Raw genomic sequence first — 26,731 nt, 5'->3', positions numbered from 1 at the left:
TGTGATACGGTGTTGGGAGACCGGTCAGAAAAAGTACATCGAAATCATCATCTGCCAAGTACATCATCTGCTTACTCTCTATGCTCCATCATGCCAGAACTAGACACTAACTTTTTTGCAACCCAGCCGCCCCCGAATTTTGCTAACATTACAAAGTTAGTATAGTCTCGGAGAGACGAACAGGTCTCTGAGAAAGGCCTCAAGCGTCTAACTTGTCAAGTCAAGTCAAGAAATCACGCGTTTCCGGAAGCCGTTCTGAAATAACACCAACTTCCAACGGTACTACGGTAGTCCAAACATTAAGTAAATAGATTACCGCCAGAAAAGGGGTTGGGAGTCTTCAAGTTCTCAACATTTTTTGAAAAGCGATACTGGCATTGACTGGACGCTATCTCTGCAAAATGAAACGATATTCCAACGATCCAGAAACGCCACTTCCATCATTTAGTTTTTAGTACTTATTTCTGTACAAATTTACCATTCATTTATTTACAACAAATAAATTGCTCCTGAAAATTTCCACTCAAATGAAATTCAACTATTCATTGCAGCATAGACAAGCAGGAAGTTTATTTACGATAATTCAGTTTTTAGCATTCATCCAAGAAGCGGGAATTCACTACTAGTTCTATCGATGAACCAACGGTCTTCAGTGAACTGGGAAGTTATAAATCCAGAATTGTGGAAGCTCGTTGCAATTCAGCCACTTGATATAAAATTCAGCCACTTTGAAACTAAATCTATCAAGCTTTTCGTTCTGCTGTTCAAAATAGCAATTTATATCATCACAACGGTAGGAGAAAGAATGCTAGAAATTCAACAAGACTTTAATAAGGATAAGTATGCATCTCTCATTTTGCATTAATTTTTGAACACGTAAATTACAGCAATGCAGTCCTTCGGATGGTTGGATAAATCTTCGGGCACCAGTCACTCCAAAAGCAGCAGAGCGCGGAAATCCGTGAAGATTGACCAGCCTCTACCTCCAAAATTGCTTGCAGCACGAACGTTTCATGCATTTGCCTGTGTGGGGAAAAATACTACGAATGTGGTCCTTTCTAACCAAAGAATAAATATGACGTCTCTGAATTCAAAAGTACTTACATCAAGTTTTACGAGGTTTACAAATGACGAAATTGCCCGATATTATTAAATCTAGACAAAAGAAAGCCATTTCGTTAGGCTAAAGCGAAGAACGAGCACTATACGCAATAATATGAAGGAAAGGTACAAGTTTTTCGAGTAAAATCAAGAGCATTTTGAAACTAATAGCTAATATAATATTTGTACCCACTGCATGAAATGGTGCGCTCTCTAGAAGGCTCCAGGATTATAGTGGGGTCTTAATCTAGCCTCCCTTGAGGTGAGAAACGTGATAAGTTTCAATACAATACAAAGGAGGCTTACTCTGAACAGGGCAAATTAACAAAATATTGCCGAACCAATACCTCCATCATGGGTTTCCAGTTCAGCGCATCAATCCCCTTCCTGCGCGTAGCATTGCGCTTTCTCTGCAGCATGCCAGTTCGTCATCTGCAAAAAAAAAAAAAAATTTCAGAAGCTCGTTCGTGGTAAACACGGCAAATTTATTAGACCAGCATGGTCAGGCTCATTAAATCAGTAAACCGTCATGGTATATCAGGGTATTTTTCTCATCATCGAAGGTCTTGTACGAAATAATTGTGGTATTGCTCAAACTTTTTCTAGATCTATAGATTGTGGTATTGATCAAATCTTTTCTAGGTCTATAGATCATAATTTTTTCCAACAATTAAAGGAGACAATACATTATCAAGTTTAAACTCGCCTGCCTACAAGTCTCTGAAGCCGCAGACAGATGTTAGGACTCGCGCAGTCCCCAGCTGCGCCGGAGAATCGCCCACAACCGCCCGTTCTCATCACTTAGATATCTCGAGAGAGCGGAACTTAGGGGGCAACCTGCGCACGATGCTGTCGTCGCGATTACTTCTGATGGCAGTGTCAGAAGAGCATAACTGGGCTCATGAATACAGTGACCTGTTGAAGGCATATCTCGTTATTTATTGTGCCAAGAAATGAGCGTAACGGAAATAACGTTTCGTTGTTCAGCAAGAAGTATTCATTCATGAATATTCAGCTCTGGTAAGCAAATATTAAATCATCAGGTTTAGAATATAACAATTCAGACATTATGGCCACCGTAATCTCAAACTATTGACTAGTACGGGAGGTGAAATCAAACCTGACGGAATTAAAGGCGACCACAGAGGTAGAGAAAATATTTTTTTAGTGATAATATTCTGGTATAATCTAGATAGAACGCTTCATATCAACTTTTGCACAAAATATAGATTAGTTGATGCTTTATCACCTGTGACGATATTCCACCAGAAGTTTCTTGTTCTCGACTAGATATAGCCTCTCCTCTGGATCTGCAAATGGAATCGAATTTATTTATCTGAGAACACAAAATGCCAGCTCACAATATTTCATTTTTCCTCAGTGAATGCAAATCAACATCATTATCAGCAGCAGGACTGATAATTCTTGCTCTTTTCATCATTAAAATATTCAATGCATTCTAGAACTTAAAATTACAATCCATCATTGAATAATCGCCATCCTTATGGATATTAAACCAAATCTAAGCCACTCCAACCAATTTAGATTGTTATCCAGTAAACAATTTTCATATAATTGGATATTCTTGCAACTCACCTCATTACAGCAGAGTAAAAAAAACGTGAAAACGAGCAGCAGGGAAGGTGAAGCAAACGTCATTATCAGTCAACCAAAGTCCTGGTGAGGAAATACACGCTCATGGGAACACCACCCTAATTATTTTATTCAACTAATTGACAAGTAGTAATACTCAGCATCTAATTTTGCATCATGACATTCAACTAGAGGGTCGTATTAATATATTCATCATTTTTCATTGGTACCGTAGACAACACGCCTACGAGGCTTGAATTATCAAAATATGTACTTGTAAATCAAACCTGTAAAATGAATATAATTTATAGGTAAGGAACATTTTTCAAGTTTAAAATACCTGCCACAGTTATCTGTCCAAATGCTTGATAGGACGATGGCACATTTCCACGTCCCTGTTGATTGCTGCCGAGAAGAATAAACGGGAATTAATAAATTAATAGAGTAAGGTAGATTTTCCTAGTGAAAATATACTTCCAGTTTCAGTAGGTGCAAATCAACATCATTATCAGCAGCAGGACTGATAATTCTTGCTAGTTTCATCATTTCAAGAAGCAGTGACGTAGAAATAACATTATGACTACTATTTCATGCACCGTTTTAGATAACTATATTAGGCTGCGCAAAATACACACCGGTGCTGCGACGTCGAGTACATTCTTGGGGTTGCCAGTTGTCGAAACGACTGGACCACGTGAGGTTTTAAAATTACGCCTGAGGAAATAAGAAAAATTCTTCAAGCTTTTGGTAGATCGTGCGCTACGCAATGTTAAGTGACGATTGATCAGTCGAAATTTCATCAAAGACATCAGTCCCGAAAGATAAATACATCATTTGATTGCTATGGTACTAGAATAAAGCTAATTAACGACCAACGCAACGACTGAGTTCCACGCATCAAGCCATTTGCAGCTCTCTCGTAACCTTCAACTCTATTTTAAATTGAAGAAAAACTTAGTTTTCACCTTCTATTACAATTCTGACACCATTCATGATCATGAGTCATTTAAACAACAGTTGCTACATGAACTATTTCGCAAGGATCACTTAACTCGTGAAAAAAAAAAACTAAAATTACCTTCAAGCGAGCCGAGTTAACATCAAGCCGCTACGCTCAGTGACCACCCTGAAAACAGAACACTATTCAAGTAGATCAGATTATATTACTATAAAACTTTACGAGATGAAATATGATCAGGCAAATTGAAAGTTGGCATCAGAGAGTCAGATGAACTATGCGAAACATCATTCACAATCTACTTTTATAGTGAGATTTCTGCACAAAGCAAAGCTATTTCTCACCAACAGTGGCGGCAGCGTGATCTGGACATCAGTTCAGTCTCTTAAAAGGTACTGCAACAAAAAAAAAACACGTTTGTTATTTTAATATAACCCATTTGTCTCCAAACCAACTTCAACGATATACAAAATTTAACCGAGGCAGGAAATAATTAACCGTTGTACTTAACAAAAAAATTTAATTCAAGGTAATGCCTACCAGCTGGGTGCAATAACAAAAACCGAACTTGCAGGGGCTATCAGATTGAAACTAAAAAGTATTTACGTTAACGTGTGAACGATAATGTTGCAGCCGACAGGTATCTCGACCCGTTATACGGACGAGAAGTTGTATGACAGCGTTCAATCTGCCCGCAGTGAGAACTCAAGCGCAAGACACTCCAGTTCTTACCCATGGACATTGCTGTTCGTCACCAATTATTTGCCGCTTACATACAATTGTAGCAAATAGCCGCCAAAGAACTAAAAGGATACATCATGAAACGCTTGAATACTCCACAACTTGACATTCATGTGTCACATCTCGCTTACGGAAATTACTCGAATGAAAAAAAGTATCAAAACTAATGTCGTAAGACTTGTAACTTGTACGACAAACTTCTAATTACCTGATAGTAATGGCCACTGGACAATGCATCTCGTGGCGAATAACTGCTTGCGAAAAAGTATGTTCTGCCGAGACGATGAGTCTGGAAGCGGAAAAATTCGATGAGAAACATTACCACGACCAACAATCGTCAACAGTACTACGTACATCAGTATCCTTTTGTTGTTTGAACCCTCAGAAAGTTATCAGGAATAAATTTACATCATGAATATAGGTTATAGAAATAACGATGTGGCGTCAACAGACACAAGCTCAACAGATCAGAGTAATTTAACTCACGTTTCATTCGTAGATTTAACGGCAAAGGAAACTGCTATTGCTTCCATCCCTCCTTTTGTTAGACCTGCGTGATAGAGTGTTTAAGTTGACAAGTCATCAGTAACAGCACGAGAATATGCACCATTTTCCTCAGCATCTATCAAATCATCCTTGAAGTACTCAGTTGACGCGCATGATATTTATCATCATAGGAATCTAACATTAGTCAGATAATGGATATTATTCCAAATTAAACCGAGCACTCACAGTTCGAATAGTCGCATTACTCCTCCGGCAGAACAAACACCTGGCTTCGAACCTTCAAGTCGAAGACGAGGGAAGCTGCAACAAAACCTGTGAAAAAAATTCACGTTACGACTATACTACTAGTGTCGCAATTAATAAAAATATTGTGGAATCAGAATTTGAACACAAGAGTCTTCTACATAGATTTTCAGTCGGGGAAAGTTTTCATCATTATTCTGCCGAAGTCCGAACATTAAATTTTGGAAGTTACTGCCGAAACTCACATTGAAATTTGAGCAGGTGCAAGCGTTCAGCTTCAGAGATCCTCGTGTTCTGCAGAAAAAATCGATGTTAGGCACGAACGCAAAAGTCGAGTAAAATTTCATGTAAGAGCTTGATCAGTCTTCATTTAAATCAGAGATTTCATTAACACGGGCCAAGAGAACTTGGCCAGGCATCATGCTAGTATGAAATGGCTTCACTAATACGAAAATGAACTAAATAGCTCGACTAATATGAGCAACTTAAGACTCACAAGCACGGTGATGTCCTATTGGTGAGTAGCATTCTTTTACCTGGAATATAAATGCATAGTGAAAACAAACTTAAATAGCAAGATCTGAGACTTTTGAAAGGATGAAAGGTCAGCGAGAAAAACAGCATGGAAAATCAGTGTTGCTAGTACCGTATTATCTCATCATTTTAAATAGAGATCCTACAGTTTACAAGGCACCAATGTGCTATCTAAACATCTGATATATTTTCATGCTAGTAACAATGTTTCTGAAATGAAGGATTAAAGTTTTATATTCTGAGCAGCACATTGATGCACAATTATCCGTATTTACTTTCAAGTAAAAGTGATCGTCGCTTCAACTCACTCGCAACTGTGGTTAGTGGTTGCAATCCACACCAAGGAGAGGAACCTGGAAATTTTTAAATCCATTACATTTTCGAAAACTTTCCAAGGTCAAATCTGCTTAGAAACCGAGTTTTCAGCTACAAAATAATATCAGAGATTTCATAAACACGGGCCAAGAGAACTTGGCCGGTCATCATTACAGTGCCCTGAAAATGATTGTGTGCAGTACTGACTTTCAAGTATTTTTGTTAGTTTTTGGCTCACGTTCAACAGAGCAACAAGGGAAATATTAACGTCATAGTATCGTCAAGCAGTGTGGAATTCTAGCATAGAGTTAACCAGTGCACATAGCATATTGGATAGGCCATCACAAAACCAATCATAGTCTGGAGTGGTTGACATACCACTAAGCAATCGCAGCTGGAAAGCTGTATGTATTAGCCACAAATTCAAAATTTACGAACTTCATTCACTACCATAGAATTCCAGCGCGTGGAGACAAGTATTTTATGCAAGACCCAATACTATGTTCAACTTTTTTCAGCTCTGTGTGAATCTAATCAACATTTTTGTTTCTACAAAGAATACATAAAATCACATCGGTACTAAAAAATCGTTCCATTACTTTCACAAATGTTCTTTCTTTTTCAAATTAATATCTCAATTTTGCCGTTAGTTCCTGAATAAACTAACGCAAAGTTCTGTAAGACACGTTCTAAAAGAACGTATTTAAATTGAAATCAACTGGATAATATTACAGACCAATGCAGGCAGGATAATTCATAACGTACAGGTTTTCCACCTTTTCACAAACGTGAGAGTATTTCATTAAATGATTGCTATTCGAATTTCAAAAGTCATCTTGCAAGTGCTGATCGGATCAACAGCACGAGTTAATAACTTCATTTATCAATTCTTCAGAAGCCAAGATACCTCAAGAACACTTCCAGCAGTTTAATATTTACACTACTATCATTGAAGTGATATAGCATCAACCCAGAGCTAAACTTTTAAAGAGAAAAAAAAAATTAATATCTTACATTGCGCAGAATCAACGCATCCAGCCCCAGCGCATTAACAGTTGAGCAATCAAGACCGCATCATTGTTGACAACACTGCCATCAGAAAATATAATTACCATTTACACAACATCATAGCCAAGACAGAATATATCAACAACATTCAGATCTTGATGGTAGTATTGAAGTGTCTTCAACATATTTCAGCAAGTAAGGATCATCACGCATGATAATATATCTTATTTCTACACAAGGCATAAGCATATAAACTCACTTGAACTCTAAGCATTGAGCACACCCAATTGTCCATTCCATGTGAGCAGAACGAGACCTTCCAGGAAGAAAGAACAAGGTTTTAGAAAAGTTAAAATGCAGGATGTATGTACAAGACAAAAAGGAAGAGTTCAGCTCTCATAATCTTGAGGCACATTGGCTCACTTCTCTTAAGTTCCAGCCCCACCACCACAAGAGAATAGTCTGAATTGAGTTATGGCCACAACCACCTCACTCATCCAACTTAACTAAGCCAGACAGGGGATCTTCCAGCCAAACTTATTGCTTTGACCTCCAGTTGGTTGTTGGGAATCAACAACCAGCCATCAAAGGCATTAACAACAAGCAGGGCACGTTAATTTTCTGGTGTCCCCCCACTCCCTTCAGAGAAATGGGCCCTGCTAGAGCCTTTACTGTCTTGTCTCTCAGACCTTCCCAGGGACCACAGCCCCTCATGGGTGAGCTTCTTATGGCAGGTGAAGCAGGAACTATGATAGAGACCAGCCTTCACCAAGCAGTTTGTCATCACAACTTTGATATTTAATCTATTACTGCTCATTAGTGTCATGCTGTTACTTTGCACACACACACACATCAAATTATCAAATTTTACTTACTTCAAATTTGATAATCTCCCTGCTCTCTACATCCATCATATCATCCATAACCTGCAAAATATACAATATCATTAACAAAAAATTCAATAAACAAATGGAATTCAACATTTATATGGTTTGGTCAGCAACAAGGAAGGGTCTACAAGACTGTTCAGGATTCCCACTATGTTTTCATCATAGTAAAGGATGACACAGCAAGGGCCAAATAACATCCAGGAATATTCAAGCTTTTACAGATACACTAGGATAGGTTAAAATTAGATATCCATCATGGACTAATTGTGCACTGAATAATCTGATATCCTATACCAAAAACCGTCGTAATATTATTCTAGTCAATCACCTGCAAGCATCATGTGACATGTGTCGATATATAAACGCAGCATTTCATATCTATTTTGTTATTAAATTTTGCATTATGATTAGTAATTCATTTTGAAAACTGTACATTGAGCAAAAACACTGCACAATTGCATTCAAAATTCAATAAATAAAGATATGAACAACCTTCAAGTTCAAGATTTTCAAACGAATTGAAAATGTCCAATCAAGTGAGTTGTGACAGCAGACTGGCACAAATAATAGTTAGACAGTTAGGTACATTAGCTACAACTTCATTAGCAGGGTTGAATCCAAGCCTCCAAGCTGCAAGAGATGCTGGCAAAGAATTTCATATCTGTTAGCTATACTTATCCTGCCATCCTGGACTGATTTAGCTTATTTACTTCAGCCAGAAATTCGAGACTTCAACACTAGACAAGTAATTATGAATTTACAATTATTAGTAATGAAACACTACTTGCCTCTTTAAATTCCACCCTAGGTCCCTAGCTACATCATCTAGATAGACCTACTTTAATTCTTAATTTGGGTTCCAAAAAATTAGCAGAGGATAAAGTGCAACAATTGATAACCTAGTCACAATTCACAGGAACAAAGTCAAGACTTTTAGACAAATTACCTTGGGTAATATAGATATTTGACACCTCTATCAAATCTGCTCCCACATCTAAAACTTGTTGCATCAAAGCAGAAAAATTGAACCAAGTGTCCATCTTTGAGCATCAAGCAATCTAGATTCATGACAATAAGTATAACAATAGGTAGCTTAGCAATTATCAGCATATCGGGCAGCCCAGGCACAAGAACCGTCCATAGTCCATACCAATCAGTAACTATGTTTTTTTACAGTTTCTAGCAACAAGCAAGCAATGAGGTTAAGTGCAGTAGGCCAACTTCAAAGTGGCAACCTACAGGTCATTTCGGGCAGCATTTTTGGAATGTCTATCACAGTCTATGAATTTTACATCAGATGAAACAATAGACCAAGAAATTTTGCAGAAAGTTTAGGTTGGAAGGGTTGTCAACTTGTCTTAATTTCCATTCAAATAGTCACTCAAAATAGGTCTAGGTAGTCTACCTATTTATTCAGAATAGGCTACATTCCATTTTTTATAATTTTTTCAACACTTTAAAATAGCTACGCGGTGGCAAATTACACTGATCTTTTAGTAACCGTTCATTTTTGATTTCATTTACCTAGCTACTACCTACCTAAATATAATTCAATCAATTTTGGACATAGGCTACCTAATAATTTCTGACACGGCTATTGCATTGGCTATTCCAAATACTTTTGTAGCTACTTACTAGTGACTAGGCTAGGTTCTTTATTTACAAGACAAAAAACTGAGCTTAAAGAGGGGGCAACAAAGAAATGTTCTCCTTTTGCCACTATGCTTCAAATTTATGCAAAGTTGCAATTATTTCAAAGTTCAAACCTTAAGTGAAAGTAAGGCTAGCCTAATCCACTGCGTGACTGTGACAGCGACTGCAGGCGCAGCTATCAAGTAGAAAGAACAAGCAGCACAGCGATTCGAAGACTATTTCAAACAAGACATCCTAATTAGTACCAGTTCACATCAATTACATTAATTGGTTCAACTTAGTCGCAAGATCTATGCTTGATTAATCCACAATATCCAAGCCAGAACTTGACAGTCAGCTATGCCCCACACTCATCTCGTTAGCAAATATGTTAAGAGTTGATATATTACTGCAATTAAACGGAGAGCATTGACCCAAGTTGACAATGTCTAAAGTATTTATACATAATACAGCACAGTCAGCACTACTAACAAGAAAAGCGGACAGTTAGCCTGAGTTAGGAGGTAAATGATGATTTTGTACTTACCAGTAACCTTCTAAAGTCAGCGTCAAGCGGAAAATGAATGCCGCTCCCAGACCGCGCTAGAGCGTGGAAGTTTAAGCTTGGCCAATGGTTCTTACGAAATAAATTGGTGATGAAAACCTCAAATAACGTTAGTATCAAATTATTTAATTAATGTTAGGAATTACCTATTATAAGAGGTGAAAAAGGATTTTCAAATTATTTCTAAAATTTGTTTGAAATATCTTCATTCGGATAACCGTAAATTAGCGTTTCTATTTCTATATTTCTCTGCATTTTGGATGACCTTAATTTTTACGAAACACCCTGCCTAGCTTATCTCAAAATCAGAATCAACCCTCTACCATCTGAATGTGTCAAACATTTCCTCGACTGATCTTCCCGGAGATTTTAGTGTTCTCTTATATTCAGCTTACACCTAACCGTGCTTTACTCAATCGACAATTTTACGGACCCGCCTGCGGACTCGCGCAACTGGGCCGCTCATAATTCCTTCAATACTTAACGGATCTGCATGAATTTTGGAACATGAGTATTAATTATCGATACGCTGCCGCAGGAATTATTACAGAGTTTTACATGAATTATTTTTTAAGTAAAACCAATAAACGTATTTTTTAAGCAACTGGGCCGCTCATAATTCCTTCAATACTTAACGGATCTGCATGAATTTTGGAATGTGAGTATTAATTATCGATACGCTGCCGCAGGAATTATTACAGATTTTTACATGACTTATTATTAGGTTATGTTAGGTTATGTTAGGAAATAATTCATGCAAAAATCTGTAATAATTCCTGCGGCATCGTATCGATAATTAATACTCACATTCCAAAATTCATACAGCTCCGTTAAGTATTGAAGGAATTATGAGTGGCCCAGTTGCTTAAAAAATACGTTTATTGGTTTTAATTAAAAAATAATTCATGTAAAAATCTGTAATAATTCCTGCGGCAGCGTATCGATAATTAATATTGACATTCCAAAATTCACACAGATCCGTTAAGTATTGAAGGAATTATGAGCGGTCCAGTTGCTTAAAAAATACGTTTATTAGTTTTAATTAAAAAATAATTCATGTAAAAATCTGTACTAATTCCTGCTGCAGCCAATCGATAATTAATACTCATATTCCAAAATTCATACAGAATCGTTATGTATTTAAGGAATTATGAGGGCACAGTTGCTTAAAAAATACATTTATTGGTTTTAATTAAAAAATAATTCATGTAAAAATCTGTAATAATTCCAGCGGCAGCGTATCGATAATTAATACTCATATTCCAAAATTCATACCGATCCGTTTAGTATTTAAGGAATTATGAGTGGCCCAGTTGCGCGAGTCCGCAGGCGAGTCCGTAGAATTGTCGATCGAGTCCGTGCTTTCATGGTTATTTTAGGAAAATGTATTCTATTCACAACATATTTCTGGGTTAACCCATAATTAGATTATTCAAAACAAATAATCACTACGCTTCTACTGGAACTTGCGTAGCGAAGATGGTGACACAATAAATAATGCTATTCATCAAGCAGTTTGACCGAGAACTATTTGAAGATAATGTGAGCTCTTAGCATGAAAAAAAAATTTAACTCAGGACACAACTGCAAACGATTTATATATTTTTCCAAAATCGTGGTTTCCGGAGTTGCGTTTACTATTTGTGAAATACGAGTGCCTTCCAGGTGATGAGCAGGGCTATGAATGAGTTTTAGTTTGTTATTATGTGCTACATCAAAATATATACTACCTCACAAAAAATAACCTGTAAACTATTGGCCGTAGTATCCACTGATATGATAACCTGTAAACTATTGGCCGTAGTATCCACTCGCCACATACATGGTCCCAGCGGCACATCCTTAAATTAAAACAACTAACTTACTCAATTCCTTGGTTTTAGCGCATCAAGTACAATCGATTGCTAATTCTATTGCACATTAGCGGCCAATATTTAGTATTGGCGGTGTGTTAAATGAGCGTTTCAGCTATGAGTACTACGAGGGTAACTGAACGCGACTTCCAAGTAGGATGCGATGCCAAAAAAAATTGTTGGTGACGCCGCAGCTGAGAGGCCTATGTAGCAAAGATGTGATGAAGAAATGGATTGTTTATTCTTATTTTTCATAACAATTCAAATTGCACCTCACGACCAATGAGAAACTTAGGGCTATTCCGGCGCGACTGATGGAGCAGAAGAAGTATGAATACGATTAAAATAACTGCCATTGCAAAATGTATCTAATTTCATCCTGCTGTAATTATTGCCCACGACAGTTAATAATTTATACGACAATCATCCAATTAGCTCGGAACATTGTTAAAACCTTGGCCGTTTGTGCATTGCTGAGTAGGTGCGAATAAAATTAATGTTAGCGTTTATATTGAACAACAAAAAATCTGATACTTACTGAACATGATTAGATTATAATGAAATATTTGTGGACAATTTCCAGTTGCCGGTTCGTGGTTTCATTATCTGAGTAACTAGTGGAGGCGACTTGTTATGCAGGTGGCGCGCTGATAACATGAGGGAATCTTTTATTTACACGAATGACAAGAAAATGGATGATTATTAACAATTTGACAGTAACAACTTCATTTGACAGTGTTCCACATGAGCGTCTGTTGAATAAATTAAAGTCTTGACTTGAAAGTAATTTACTCAAATGGATCAGAGATTTTCTACCAGGGAGGCGACAACGTGTCAGTATTAATGGGACCGTATCAGACTGGGTTTCAGTGCACAGCAGCGGGCCACAAGGATGCGTTCGCGGTCCTGTTTTATTCGTTGCGTTTATAAACGATATGCCAGAAGCTGTGTCTAGCGGGTGCTCTATGTATGCCGACGACACAAAAGTTTATAATGCAGTGAAGAATACGTCCCAAAAATTACAGTTGCAAAGTGATCGTGACATGTTAGTTGACTGGGCTGATAAGTGGCAGCTGCGTTTTAATGTTGACACATGTAAAGTAATCCACCTTGGCAAGAACAATGAACAGCATGATTACAGTATGAGAAGACATGCTTGCAACGACTGAGTGATGATGTCGAAGTCGACAACGGAGAAAGATTCAAGAGTTGATGTCGACAAGGAGCTGAAATATTCTAAGCACATTGAAGCTCAAGTTAATAAAGCCAATAAACGGCTTGGACTATCAGACGCTCTTACGAGTACCTAGATTCAGAAGCGATAAATCTGTTGTTTATCACTGTCGTGCGTCCGGACCCAGAGTTTGGAAATGCCGTGTGGTCACCAAAACTAAAAAGGATAAAAATTTAGTCGAGAGTGTTCAAAGACGCTCAACAAGGATAATTCCGGGATTAAAAGGCAAGAAGAAAGATTAAAGATTAGGAAAGAGAGATTAAAGATTAGGAGCTTCTGAGCCCCTGTTATCGACGTCTGCGTGGTGACCTCATTGAAGTATACATGTATACCGACGGTTTATACAAGGTCCAAGAAGGAGTCCTAGAATTTGAAACAAGAACCAACACCTGGGGCCACTGCTATTAACTAAAAAACTGCGTCCGTGCAACAACATTTCTTCTCGCTTCGACTAACACTTTACGGACCAGTAATAAGTCCAGCAGCTATCTCAAACAATCGTCAGTTATGGAAAGATCGGGTTTAGAAGGCCGTATCCCTTGTGGCATCAAGTCTCGAAAAGTACAATAATCGGCAACAGGCCATGGGCCTATTTCTTCAGTGCCGACAATTCTATTTTATTCTAATTAGGCATGAAGATTACAAATAAAATATAATTTTTGCTTTTAAAAACACGGTCCATTTGAAATTTTCACTGTTTTTCGGACATAACTTACCATTTATGTAATTGTGAGACTTCATTAAGGCATGAAATACACATTCAAATAGATTTGAGCAGGGTGGCTCAGTGGTTAAAGTTTAGAGTACCAAGATTGGAGCAGAGAGGTGCGGGTTCAATCCCAGCTCTGTGCGGCAGTTTCTGGTCTGAATCGGCATGGCGGTTAAGCAAAGGAAATTTTAAGCAGTGAGTTGCGAGTTCGAGCCCGAAAAAACCTGTAAATGTTCTGCAATGTTAAGAATCGGCGACAGGCCTACGGCCTAATAAACGCTGAAACCGCTCTATATATGAATGATTGAGGATTGACACGATCATAAATAAACTTCAAATTATTTAAAATACTATTAATTCGGGCCGTGTGGCCCAGTGGTTACAGTTCAGAGTACCATGAATGGAGCAGAGAGGTGCGGGTTCGATCCCAGCTCTGTGCGCCTGCTGGTCAAAATAGGCGAGTTGGCCGGGCGGTTAAGGTGCTTGTAAACGGGGATAGTGCAGACGGCTAGGAAATCTGGCAAGTGACGGTCGCTTGGTGACTATCCGGCTAGTAAGCCTGTACGCGAGGAGAGTGTCAACATGTTGGTTGTTAGTCCAGAGGTGGTCAGTAGCGCGCTTCATGTAGCGGCCGCTACATGTTCAGTAGCGGTAGCGGTGCTACATTTAAGCAATTGTAGCGGTAGCGGTAGCGCCCGCTACATTTAGAGCATGTAGCGGTAGCATTTCAAAGTAGCGCTGCCCAGCTCTGCTTGCTTGCTACTAGCATGGCTAGTAGCGTGGACAGTTCATGCGGCGGATGAGCTAGCGGCTAGTACTATTCCTTTGTACAGGCACCTATAAGCACAGTAGAATTGTAGCAGTGAATTGCGAGTTCGAGACCTCAAAATGCTCTGAATGTTCTGCGATGTTTAGGATCGGCTACTAAACGCTAAAACCGCTATTATTATTATTATTTGAATACATTGACGTCAACAAAATAGTACATTTATCCCAGAATTTGCGTGATTATAGTAAATCTCAGGCTACTCTGCGCAATAATTGAATTTTTTTCAAATACATGAATTTCAATTAGACTTAATTTCGTTTAACATTTATAATTTATTAATAAATAGTTTATAATATGACCATTATAATTTTTGGACGAAAAATTAAATTCTGCCAACTCCAGCTAGATGTGATGTGTTGTCACTCCAACTTGCGGAAGGTTTGTTTATTTACGGAAGTGACTGAATATTTTCACTCAAATTTTGTTTTGGTGACACCGTGACGGGTCGCAGTGGTAGAAGAGCTCTTTTTGCCTTTTTGAATTGTCTGATATCCTTATATTTATATATTGTCACTTGTTTTCTGTCATAGGTATGGACAGCAAATACTCTGTTTTATTGCCAACATATAATGAAAGAGAAAATTTGCCAATAATTATCTGGCTCTTATGTAAATACTTCGATGCTAGGTAAGTCAGCATTCAGCTGATTTCAGCAAGTACCTTCCAGTTCCACTTGATTCTCAGAGAATCCTGAGATTGAGTCTTGAGAAGCAGAATCTAGCATATGATCCACTGATCTATGCTTGCTTTATCAGTGCATCATATGCTATTGCTACAGACAGTAAATATGGGAGTTTGATAGTATCTATACTGTACACTGAATTTCTTTTTAAATGTAAATCTATAACTGTGTACCTATTAAATAGTCCATTCTTGAACCATTGAACATTCATTAAATTATTTTTACATCCTATCAGTCACTGCCAAACTGTAAAATTTGGCAAAACATCCTGTAAATGAGACTTAGGGTACCTAAACGCGGTATATTCCGACATTGTAGGTAATTTCGTCACCTCTCCAGCTTTTCCTTTATATTAAGCTTTGTTTTAGTTCCATGCATACTAGTCTGGAAAAGTCCTATTTTTGTCTGAAATATCGCGGCTCTAATATCATATAATTTCAGTAGGTATGAAATCTCGTGGCTCGAATGTCATAAATTTTTGTTTGATTAAAAAATCGCGGTTTGCACTTCGCAAACATGTCATTTCATAAAATTTTCAACTTCCGCAATCCGCATTGCTTTACCGCTGTCTCTTATACACATCTAGATGTGTATAAGAGACAGTCCCAATACAGCTCACACAGCAAACGGAATTCGAACACGTGGATGTCGGCAATACGTATCAGTTAAATTTGAAGCGCTGACGCAATACGACTCACCACGTGTCGGATGTTGCCACACAAAGTGACGGAATATAGGGATTTGGTAGGTTTCCATTCTAAAGGCTTTTTAATAAATATGGCAACATTTTGTGATGTTTCATCTTTGCTGACGCGTAGTGAAGTGTTTTGAGTCATGTGAAGGCAACAGAACTTATGTAACGCATACGGTTTTTTTTATAGTTTTTCATTTCTCGATGCGTCCTTAATGTGTCGGAATATACCGCGTTTACCCTAGCAAAAAATGAAGGGTTATAACAAAATCACCGTATGTGCAACTCAAGTTCTGTTTGCTTTACATCAATCTCAAAACACCACACTATGCACCAGCAAGTCAGCAACAATGAAATGTCACAAAATGTTGCCATATTTATTTAAAAGCCTTAAGAATGCAAACCTACCAAATCCATATATTCCGATGCTGTGTGTGAGTGTGACTAAATTTGGCATTTTGTGAGACTAATTCCGGCCGCTCTTCAAACTCTACTAATTCGTAATTTTGACACTTTTGTGTTCGAATTCCAATCGCTGTGTGAGCTGTATTGGAATACAACACAGCTTGGAATTAGAACACTACTGAATATTGAACACTACTTAATTAGGCTTTTAATTAAGAGCTATTAAGCTTTTAATTAAGAAAATTTTAATTTTTCTTAAGTAGAATTATCTAATTCCAGATGTATTGGAATTAGTTTTATGTGGTCTAAAACCGTCTCTTAAATTAATCATCTTTTAATTTATTTACCACTTGAAATCAGCAAATACAAGTACCTATACTTAAAGGATTCCTAATATATTCACAGACTTATTTAAAAGTCTCAAACTATAATATTGTTTCTACACAAACAGTTTATCACTATTTGGTAGAGCAAGGTCAACCATCAACTTTGACACGTTTTTCGATGTTCTCACTGGGTGACACGCACTGCCTCTCTTTGGATCTCAACATTTTCCCACCAGATGGCCCAGACCTAGTGTTTTGGCAATAGTATGGTGCGCAATAGCATGATGTCACTACTTCAACCATCAACAAATGTGTGGAACTAAGACAAAGCTTAATATAAAGGATAATTTAAGAAGTGTCAGAATTACCCACGATGTCGGAATATACCGTGTTTACCCTAGTTTGCGGTTTAAGCAAATTAGCAAACTAGTGATATAAATTTTACAAGTTACTACTGGCTGCCTATGCTAATTTCTGTAATAAAAGAAAAGTAAATGATATAGGTATTTAAAAAAAATTTGCCTTAATTTTACCTTGTCTTATGCAATAAAGACATTAATAGTACCTACTAGTCATGAAAAAACTTGTCAATATTTGAGATTTGATTATCTGCAATATAATTCAAAATATTTTATTATTTGATTTTGAATCTTCTGAATCATTTGTACAAGTAGCTAGTAATAAATTTTGGTTGAAATTGGAATTTAATAATTTTCAAAAATTTAATAGAAGAATTTCCAAAAATATATATAGGTAAATTTCATTCTTATTGCAGAGGTTATTTTTCAAAATTTGGTTTACAAATATATTTTTCCCTGATTTTCAACAAAAAAATTAGGATTTAGGCAAGAATATTAGTCAATAATGAAATTCTGATGTGTTGCCAATGCTCCTCACCTTCAGATATATATTTGCTGACTTTGTGCAACTTGCTGTCAGCCATCAACTTATAGGACTTCAAAAAGGAACATTGATAATAAATTCCCTCATTTGCTTCTTTGGTGGTGAATTACTTGTGTGCCATTGATTCTAGACTTTCTACGTAGTCTGTATCAATCATTTACCATGGGCAACATTGATTGTGAATTGGCAATTCTCCTTTTATGGAGGGAATTGAAATTTTCAGTTGATGTCATTGTAGATTTTGCTAACAATAAAAATGTTCTTGTTAATTTTTAATTGACTTATTCATTCATGAACAAAGAATGTCTTGGGTACTGATTTAGTATTGCCTAAAAGGTATATATGCTACTTTTTTATTTTTTATTTTTTCAGCAAAGAAAAATATGAGATCATCATCATAGATGATGGGTCTCCTGATGGGACTTTGGATGTGGCACAGCAGCTTCAAGACATTTATGGCAAAGACAAAATTGTGAGTTAACCATCCTATTTATATAAGATTTGTGTAGAGCTAAGTATTTTTGTTAACTTTCTTTAATCTGTTAGGCAATGCTATCATGCTATGTATGTTCAAATGATAAACTTTTAGCTGCAATTTAACTCTAAAATTTTGTCAATCTCAATTGTCTTCCCACTATTGCATAAAATTGTAACCCAGCTTGTTTTTTAGTTATTAATTCTATTTCTTAAAATGGGATCAGTACTCATTTTGAGTATATATGCATCAATCAGCATCATCAACATTCAATTGTCATTTGTACAAGGCTTGTCTAAAAAGTTTCCGGCCATAGGCCAGAAAAAATATTTGATATACCTGATGTGGTTTGAACCTCTTCCCTTGTGCTTGCACACACTGAGCCCACAGATCCTTCCACTGATGGAAACACCTCTGAAAGTCTTCTTTTGGAATGGTGGAATCTTTTTTCTGCTCTCAAAATAAGATCCTTTAAATTACTTATTCAAGTTGCATGTAGCCATGTCTAACCTAACCTAACCTAACCTTGATGAACGACTGGAATTCCATGTTTGGCCAAGAAATGTTGGATCATATGGGTGGAGGTGGAGGAGTGTGTGTAGTGGAGTGGCAACTGCATCATGACTGCGCCTGCACACTCGTCCCATTTGATCCAACATTTCTTGGCCAAACATGGAATTTCAGTCATTCAACAACCTCCCTACTCTCCAGACATACCTCTTGCAACTTGAAGATGCTATTGAAAGCATCTTGTTTCGAGAGCAGAGAAAATATAATGCCGAATGTGATGGCAGAGATGAACACCATTCCAAAAGAATTCCAGAGGTGTTTCTGGCAGTGGAAGGATCTATGTGCTAAGTGTGTGCAAGCACAAGGAGCCTACTTTGAAGGGGATTAAGGTTCAAACCCCAACAGGTATGGTAGGTATGCAATATTCTTTCTGGCCTATGGTTGGATACTTTCAAGACAGGCCTCGTAGGTTGTTATAGAAATTAATAGGTCTTATTCTTGGACTACTATCAAATTATTTTGCTTGAACTCAATTTTTCTAGAGCTGAGCAAGTTGAGTGTATATACTGGTATGGTACCTACATTGGGGGGAAATAAATATTCGTACACTTGAAAAATCGTATTTTAATGTATGTAAGTACACAAACTTAACAGGAAAAGTGATTTAAATTATGTATAGAGACGCATAGTATTCAAAAATACTATCAAAAGAAATTAAATCTCAATGCAACAAAAAACATGTTCACTTTTCGGGGTGAAAAAAGTATTCGTACAAAACAATAAATCCGCATTATTTTATTTTAATACTTGGTTGAATACCCTTTATTCAGCTCAACAGACACCAGTCTATTTCTATACGTCTCGACCAATGATTTGTTTGAATACTATGCGTCTCTATACATAATTTAAATCACTTTTCCTGTTAAGTTTGTGTACTTACATACATTAAAATACGATTTTTCAAGTGTACGAATATTTATTTCCCCCCACTGTATATATAATTTTTTTAATATATGAAGGACAATTATTTTATTTAATCATTGTGCTTGTCTATTATCTGGCAATAGTTTTCATTTATTCTAATAATAAATAATGCAAAAATTTTCAGGTTCTGCGGCCACGTGCCAAGAAGCTTGGTTTAGGCACAGCTTACATCCATGGCATCAAGCATGCAACTGGCAACTTTGTGATCATCATGGATGCTGATTTGTCTCATCACGTAAGAAAATTTCCCAGCTGTTGAGTTGAATATTTTAACTTTTAAAAGCTGATTTGGCCAATTTGTTCAGCTTTATTTTCAGCTATTATTTTATCTCTGTTTATGTGAATTTGTATGCAAAATGCACAGCTTTATAGTTTCATGGCATGTAATATCTCTTTGTTTTATTTTTGCTGACTTGTTAAGTGAAATGTGCAGTGTTTTTGTTGCATGGGTTGTGATGTCTATATTTTCACCCACTTGGTATACCGTACCACAAGTGAAGTATTTTATTTTTATGAGTTGTAATACGGATCTATGTTCTCACAGATTTTATATACAAAAAAATGAAGTATTTTATTTTTTTGAGTTGTAATACGGATCTATGTTCTCACAGATTTGATATACCAAAAGTGAAGTATTCTATTTCCATGGGCTGTAATATCTATGTTTTTTCACCAGCCTAAATTCATCCCTCGCATGATAGAGGAGCAGCGCAAGCACAACTACGATGTGGTGTCAGGCACCCGTTATGCCGGCACTGGAGGCGTCTACGGCTGGGACCTGAAGAGGAAAATAATCAGCAGAGGGGCTAACTACATCACACAGATACTGCTCAGGCCTGGGGCTTCAGATCTCACTGGATCTTTCAGGTTAATTTAAATTCTCTTTGAAAGAAAGCTTGCAATTTATTCCGAAATTTCGTGAACAGGAGATAAAATGGGGCATTGTATATTCCTTTGTGCAAAGTTGTGCAAAGGAGATTTATAGCCAGATTAAGTTGGGTCTTGTGTTAACTCCTTGGAAAAAGGACGATTTATTAACAGATTATAATGTCTTGTTTCTTTTTTGGAGAAAAAGATTTAAAACATTGCTTATACGTATCTCATTTATTTTATTTTTTATTTTTCCATTTTTATTTATCATTCTTATTTAGGACTTACTTTGCTCCTGGTTGATTCAATCATTACTAAATCATTGAGCAAATAATATAATGTTGATAGCGTGCAGTAGTAACTTGACAACAAGCTCACCATGAATCCTTGCATACAAATTAAACTTCCCATTACCATAGCAATATACCTACGCTATTCCAATGGAAGAATTCAACTGAAATTATGCTTAGTTAAATTCTCTAATTCTAAGTGATTATGCCATGACCCTCAGACTGAACAAGGAAGAGCTGGAGCAAAAAAATTAAAGAACAATTTTAACTGAAAGTATACAGAGACATGGCGTTTCAGAATATCCTTTGCATAAGTATTCAATTCTATACGCTGTATAATTACGTATGTCATGACCTACAGGCTGTACAGGAAAGACGTGCTGCTGCGAATTATATTTAAAAAATTAAACTGAAATCGTACAGAGACGTGTAGTTACCTATTAGAATAGAAATGTACAAGTGCTCAATTGTAATCGCTGTGCTATGATATCATGACCCTAGAAAAACTGATAGTTTTATTTTTTGTATAATTAAAAATTTTTTGCCTACATCAATACCATAATGCTGCTCAAAAAGGAGATTTTGGAACAAATTAAATCAGAAAAAAATGAACTGAAATTAAACAGAGTCGTGGCGTTGCAAGAATACTTATGCATAAGTGTACAATTCTCTAATTTTAACACGGGTGGTTAATGGCCAGAGAATTTGTCAATTTAAATTTTCAGGGTCGAACAATATTCTTCAGATTTTGATTTTGATCAACTAATGTCATCTGAGGAATATTGTTCGACCCTGAAAATTTAAATTGAAGAATTCTCTTGCCAATAACCACCCGTGTTGAAACAAGCTTATTCTGCCTTCTGATACTAAATTCTCTAATTGTACATAATGACGCTATGACCCTGCAGGCTGTACAGGAAGGAGGTGCTGGAGCACCTGGTGAGCGCGTGCGTCAGTAAAGGATACGTCTTCCAGATGGAGATGATCGTCAGGGCGCGACAGTTCAACTACACCATTGGCGAGGTAATAACGTAATATTAATTATAGCTTTACGGCGAGGTGATGACCATAATATTAATTATAGCTAGGCGGCGAGGTAATTACCGTAATATTAATTATAAGTACAGGGCGAGGTAATAACGTAATATTAATTATAGCTTTACGGCGAGGTAATGACCGTATTATTAATTAAAAGTACATGGCGAGGTAATGACCATAGGTTATATTAATTATAGGTACAGGACAAGGTAATGACCGTAATATTAATTTTAGCTACAGGGCGAGGTAATAATAATATTACCTATATGAACACGGTTAGGTAATAATGATATTACTTATGTTATATAATAATTTCGAATGTTGCGAATATTCTTCCGATCTACTGTAATGGTGTTTATGGTCTTTAATTTCGCTGTATATCCTTTGGTAAGCATGGGTGCAAAAGTAGTTATTAAGAGAACTGAAATGATGCGTTTGGTTGTAATAAAAGTTGATCGGGAATCTACTAAAATATATTAAACTTGCCGGGAATTTGGGACTTAATGAGAGTTTATCATTTTCAGTTGGTATTAATGATATGGTAGTATGTAGGATTTTAATAAATTGATGAATGCATTCGAGGAATTTACATTTATTAACCAGAGTCAAACAAGCCGGCGCTTCTCCGTATGCAGCATCCACGATGCGTGAAAAGGTTAAGTGAATAAATATGATCCATATTCTATGAATTATGTTATGCTTAACGTGTGATTAACTAGTTAAATAATTCACATGCATGTGTTTGCAGGTGCCCATCAGTTTTGTGGACCGCGTCTACGGGGAAAGCAAACTCGGCGGCAACGAAATCTTCCAGTTTGCCAAAGGCTTGCTCTACCTATTCTCTACCACCTGATCTACACATCTAAAAATCTATTACTTGTTCAACTATTCAGTTTATTCGTGCTAATAGATCTGCTCTAATTATTGTCTTATTTTCATGCCTATATGTTTTTGATATGATGTTTTACAAGACATAGTAGTTCGGGCTTCACAGGAGAGAAATGAAAATGATTTTTCAGTAAATATTTTAGGTATCATATTAGAACTTTGGGATCAATTGTTGAATTCATCTTCTGTTCAAAATTTAGGCATCAATCTTTGAATTCATGTTCTGATCAAAGTTAGGCATCAATTGTTGAATTCATCTTTTAATCAAAACTTCGGCATCAATCGTCGAATTCATCTTTTTGATCATAACTTGGGGACCAATCGTTGAATTCATCTTGTGATAAATAACTCCTTTTCATTTCGATAAAAGCATAGCTGAAATAAATACTTTCATCTCGTGTACTGAATCGATTTTATCAATACTGTTAATTTACTTTGGTCATCAAATTTATATGATGATTATTACCTATATGATAATGGTTTCGTATTATAGACTGGTGTAGAAATAAAATGGGAACGGCAATAGGCAATGGTTTATTTTACTCACTTTTCTTAGTTAGCTAAAATCGAAGGTCCAGCCATGTTCCTTGGGCTGGAATAAAATTTTGGCCAAAATTGTGCATGTCATTGACTCTAATTTAATTATTTATATAGTGATTAGTGCATTTAATTACGAAGTTATTTATAGCTCCTGCTAAGACTAAACGTTCATATTTGTAATATATATAAAAGTGGCTTAATAAATTCCGATAATTTTTCGCTCTGAATTGTTTCTTCTTCAGGTGTTTAGTGGCGAATTGCGACGTAACAAAAAAAGATGACTTCAAGAATTTCTTATTTTTCATAAATAAAAATGAGCTCAGGATTTGTTGACTGAAGAAAGTTTAGTCATCTAGAACATTTTCTCTCTTGTGGTTGTGTTACTTAGCAGTACAAATTAGTCCGTGGAATTACCCGTAAAATATGCATTTTACTTTCTTGGTTTATTGTATAGGTACCACATCTGAAATATTCTAAGGAAATTTCATCGTCAATTGTTTCAAATTTTTTACGTGGTTTTGATGTTGAACGTTTTACGAACATTTTATTTGCATACCTTCATCATAATAACATGCGCTCATAAATAGCAAGTTTCCAACATGCGATTCACTTCCCAATGATTCATGGTAAGAAAATTCTTAATATTAAACTTCCATAATAGATTTATTACCGATCAATACAAACGAAAATTGGTAAAACAAAGAAATAATGGTTCGTTATAATGGACGGTTATTTAATGAATAAAATCAAATTACAAACGAGTACCAAACGAGGAACTCTGACGATGCGACGATGTTGTCAGCCAGCAAAGTTGCCTGTGCAGGATACTAACTAGGATTGTTCATTCTACTTGTCGGCCAGAACTTGTTTATTGAATCTTCGGAAGAGAAACAAAAAGTTGATCTCACACGATTTGAAGTTGGCTGGTTTTGGTCATTCATGCTTCTCGATCCTTCCATCCGGTTCCAGAAGGTCCTGCGGTGGGGAACCTCGACGTCTTATCCTACTGTTGTGCTGGCTGGACCGATACCTGCGTTAGCCGTACCTGTGCAGGCGCTGGCCGGGCCTCTGCCGGCGCTGGCCGTCCCTGTGCAGGCGCTGGCCGTCCCTGTGCAGGCGCTGGCCGGGCCTCTGCCGGCTTTTTTTAGCCGCTTGTAACGTGCCCTCGAAGTTCGATCTGAACGAGACGCCACGACAATCTCTTCGTGGAATAATAATAATAATAATGTAAATAATTGTTCACTTGGAAGCTTCGTGTGTAGTGATATCTTATGTAAAAAATTTTTGTTTTTTTCTGCAAAGCTTGTCTTGTAAAGTCTCAGCAGCCTGATCATTTGACATTGCAAGGGAATTCCCTTCCACACAGAATTTCATATCCTAAAAAAATTAAATAATGGGTTGTTGCATTAAGCAAGGTATTGTAATCTAAAAAATTATACTAATATCAGAACTCGAAATTGTTGCAAAGGTCTATTTTCGTTCTTGATTTATTATGCCTAATATGATGATCATTGGTGATATGATGATAGAGTAAATATTAATATATTAACTGTAAACTTAATCATGTGTGGAAGCTGCCAGCGAATAAAAAAAATCAAAGTCAGCGAAACAAACTTGATTTCTATTATTCGAAGTAGAAATTTATTGAAAAAATTTATTTTTATATGACATAAAAATTTCGCAAAAATGTAGTTTCTCATCCTGCCCAACATGGATGCAAGAAACGTCTTATGAGATGATGCACCCGAGTCAGTGCAATGCTGTTGACTCGACGTTGACTATACGAGTTGGTTCGTTGAAACAACGTTTAACCAACGTTATTTCCACATCAGATGACGAGCGAGGAGAGGGCTTCTAAGATGAGAGGCACCCAAGCGGAACATGTAAGTGCTAAGCTTGGATAATATTCTTGATGAAAATATATACGTTTGGCTTTAAATTTGGTCCAAGAAAGCAGAACTGGTTTGACTACAGTGACAGCCGTGTTCAATTATTCGGCACTATAGCACTGAACGTAGTGTAACTATAACTATATAACTAAAACTACATAACTATAACGTAGTCCAATTCAACTATTCAGATAAGTGAGGCAGCGCTGTGAGCTGTGGTGAGCTGAATGTCAACTTATATGAATACTGCAGGGTGGTAGCTGAAATTCAGCGGGTGAATACTGCAGGCTGGTGGCTGAAATTCAGCGGGTGAATACTGGCAGCTGGTGGCTGAAATTCAGCGGGTGAATACTGCAGGCTGGTGGCTGAAATTCAGCGGGTGAATACTGCAGGATAGTGGCTGAAATTTAGCTGGTGAAATTCTGTATTAGGTTGGAAGATTAGGTCATATTTCATTTGTTTAAATATTCCTTTTGAATCTTTCATATGTAAAGTGATGCTGAAATTACATTTTTAATGGTTAAAGATATTTAGATATATCAGGAGACTAAAATTTGAATGGGAAATAGTAAAATGCTTTTATCTATATGAAATTAATGGTTTGAAAATAGTCTTTCACATTTGCGGCAGTTGAAAATGAAAATAATTTTTTACAATTACGGCTGCATAATAAATAAGTTAAATATTAGGAGCAAATTCCGTAGACTGACAAAACGCATTAATTACCTGAAAATCCAACCACTCGAGCCGCAATATTGTCGGTTTTCTGGAAATTGTGGCTCTTGCTAAAGACTATTTTGATATTAAAATAAAAAATGCTTCCATGAACTACACATGACGTCATTCGCTGACGTCAAACAACCACCTAACAAAGGATTTTCTCCATTGAAAATGATTACAGTTTTGTTCAGAACATAAACTTTTTATGAAGGGAAAATAAAAATTATTCCGTGATTCAGATTATCCGGTGATTCAGGTGATTGAATGATGATTGATATACGAATATATATGAGAGTATAAGTTAACGTATCCGTGATTTCGAGTTTGTGTAGAAACATGTACATGTAAATATGAACATAACATATTAATAAGAAACATTCTCTGGTTTTCAATGAAACTCGTATTGAAGAATATTTGTTGGAGGATGTATACCTGTATAAACACGAATTATGTATATGTGAAGTAACAGTTACAGAGCTATGTTATACGAATAAATACAGAAACATGATGAAAATAAATATGAGAAAAAATGTGATAATATACTTTGAAGGAAGAAGCTATTAATGAGTACATATAACAGGATGAATGAGAAGATAAACTGCAGTATAATTTGCAATTGAATGTAGTAATTTTGAAGCTGTGTGATATTTTCGGAATATTTAACCCTAATTTCGATAGGGACAACAAAGCAGGCAGGGACAACAGAGCAGGCAGAGCAGGCAGAGCAGGCAGAGCAGGCAGAGCAGGCAGATCAGGCAGAGCAGGCAGAGCAGGCAGAGCAGGCAGAGCAGGCAGAGCAGGCAGAGCA

At 36.7% G+C, this 26,731-nt stretch overlaps 2 protein-coding genes and 1 long non-coding RNA gene across 4 annotated transcripts in view; 2 read left to right on the top strand and 1 right to left on the bottom strand.

The window, feature by feature from the left end:
* Positions 1-811: 811 nt before the first annotated feature.
* On the bottom strand, positions 812-10,152 carry LOC108668795. Of its 2 annotated transcripts, none has more exons than XR_001930619.2 (19): positions 10,070-10,152; positions 7,876-7,926; positions 7,260-7,316; positions 7,007-7,081; positions 5,986-6,030; positions 5,640-5,679; positions 5,389-5,437; positions 5,126-5,212; positions 4,880-4,943; positions 4,602-4,682; positions 3,997-4,047; positions 3,773-3,834; positions 3,330-3,408; positions 3,035-3,099; positions 2,698-2,778; positions 2,351-2,411; positions 1,816-2,016; positions 1,449-1,533; positions 812-1,023 (listed from the first exon to the last, which is right to left on the bottom strand). It is a non-coding gene; the product is annotated as an uncharacterized LOC108668795 (long non-coding RNA). The 2 variants fall into 2 exon arrangements; XR_001930618.2 differs by having other exon boundaries at positions 3,773-3,820; positions 10,070-10,150.
* A 4,930-nt stretch (positions 10,153-15,082) lies between these two features.
* LOC108668797 (dolichol-phosphate mannosyltransferase subunit 1) lies at positions 15,083-23,532 on the top strand. The gene is made up of 6 exons (XM_018156049.2): positions 15,083-15,339; positions 18,092-18,191; positions 19,813-19,923; positions 20,365-20,555; positions 21,757-21,871; positions 22,635-23,532. The coding sequence occupies exons 1-6, from the start codon at positions 15,245-15,247 to the stop codon at positions 22,737-22,739; spliced, it is 717 nt and encodes a 238-aa protein (XP_018011538.1). The 5' UTR covers positions 15,083-15,244; the 3' UTR covers positions 22,740-23,532.
* Positions 23,533-24,253: 721 nt separating this feature from the next.
* Positions 24,254-26,731, top strand: part of LOC108668785 (neurogenic protein mastermind) — a 74,920-nt gene continuing 72,442 nt past the window's right edge. The window contains exons 1-2 of the mRNA XM_047883989.1: positions 24,254-24,430; positions 25,147-25,197. Of these exons, the coding sequence (XP_047739945.1) occupies positions 24,254-24,430; positions 25,147-25,197 (228 nt within the window). The remainder of the gene's footprint in view (positions 24,431-25,146; positions 25,198-26,731) is intronic.

The sequence above is a fragment of the Hyalella azteca genome, unplaced genomic scaffold (genome assembly GCF_000764305.2).
Source record: "Hyalella azteca isolate HAZT.00-mixed unplaced genomic scaffold, Hazt_2.0.2 contig14215, whole genome shotgun sequence".
NCBI classification, from domain to species: Eukaryota; Metazoa; Arthropoda; class Malacostraca; order Amphipoda; family Hyalellidae; genus Hyalella; species Hyalella azteca.
The sequence above is the reverse complement of the archived record's forward strand: the minus strand, read 5'-3'. Positions and strand labels throughout refer to the sequence as shown.

Excerpts from the sequence above, each read along its gene's own strand:
- LOC108668797 (XM_018156049.2), top strand. The coding sequence starts at position 15,245 with ATGGACAGCAAATACTCTGTTTTATTGCCAACATATAATGAAAGAGAA. Across the intron at positions 15,340-18,091 it reads TGTAAATACTTCGATGCTAG|CAAAGAAAAATATGAGATCA; the intron begins GTAAGTCAGCAT and ends TTATTTTTTCAG. Across the intron at positions 18,192-19,812 it reads TTTATGGCAAAGACAAAATT|GTTCTGCGGCCACGTGCCAA; the intron begins GTGAGTTAACCA and ends AAAAATTTTCAG.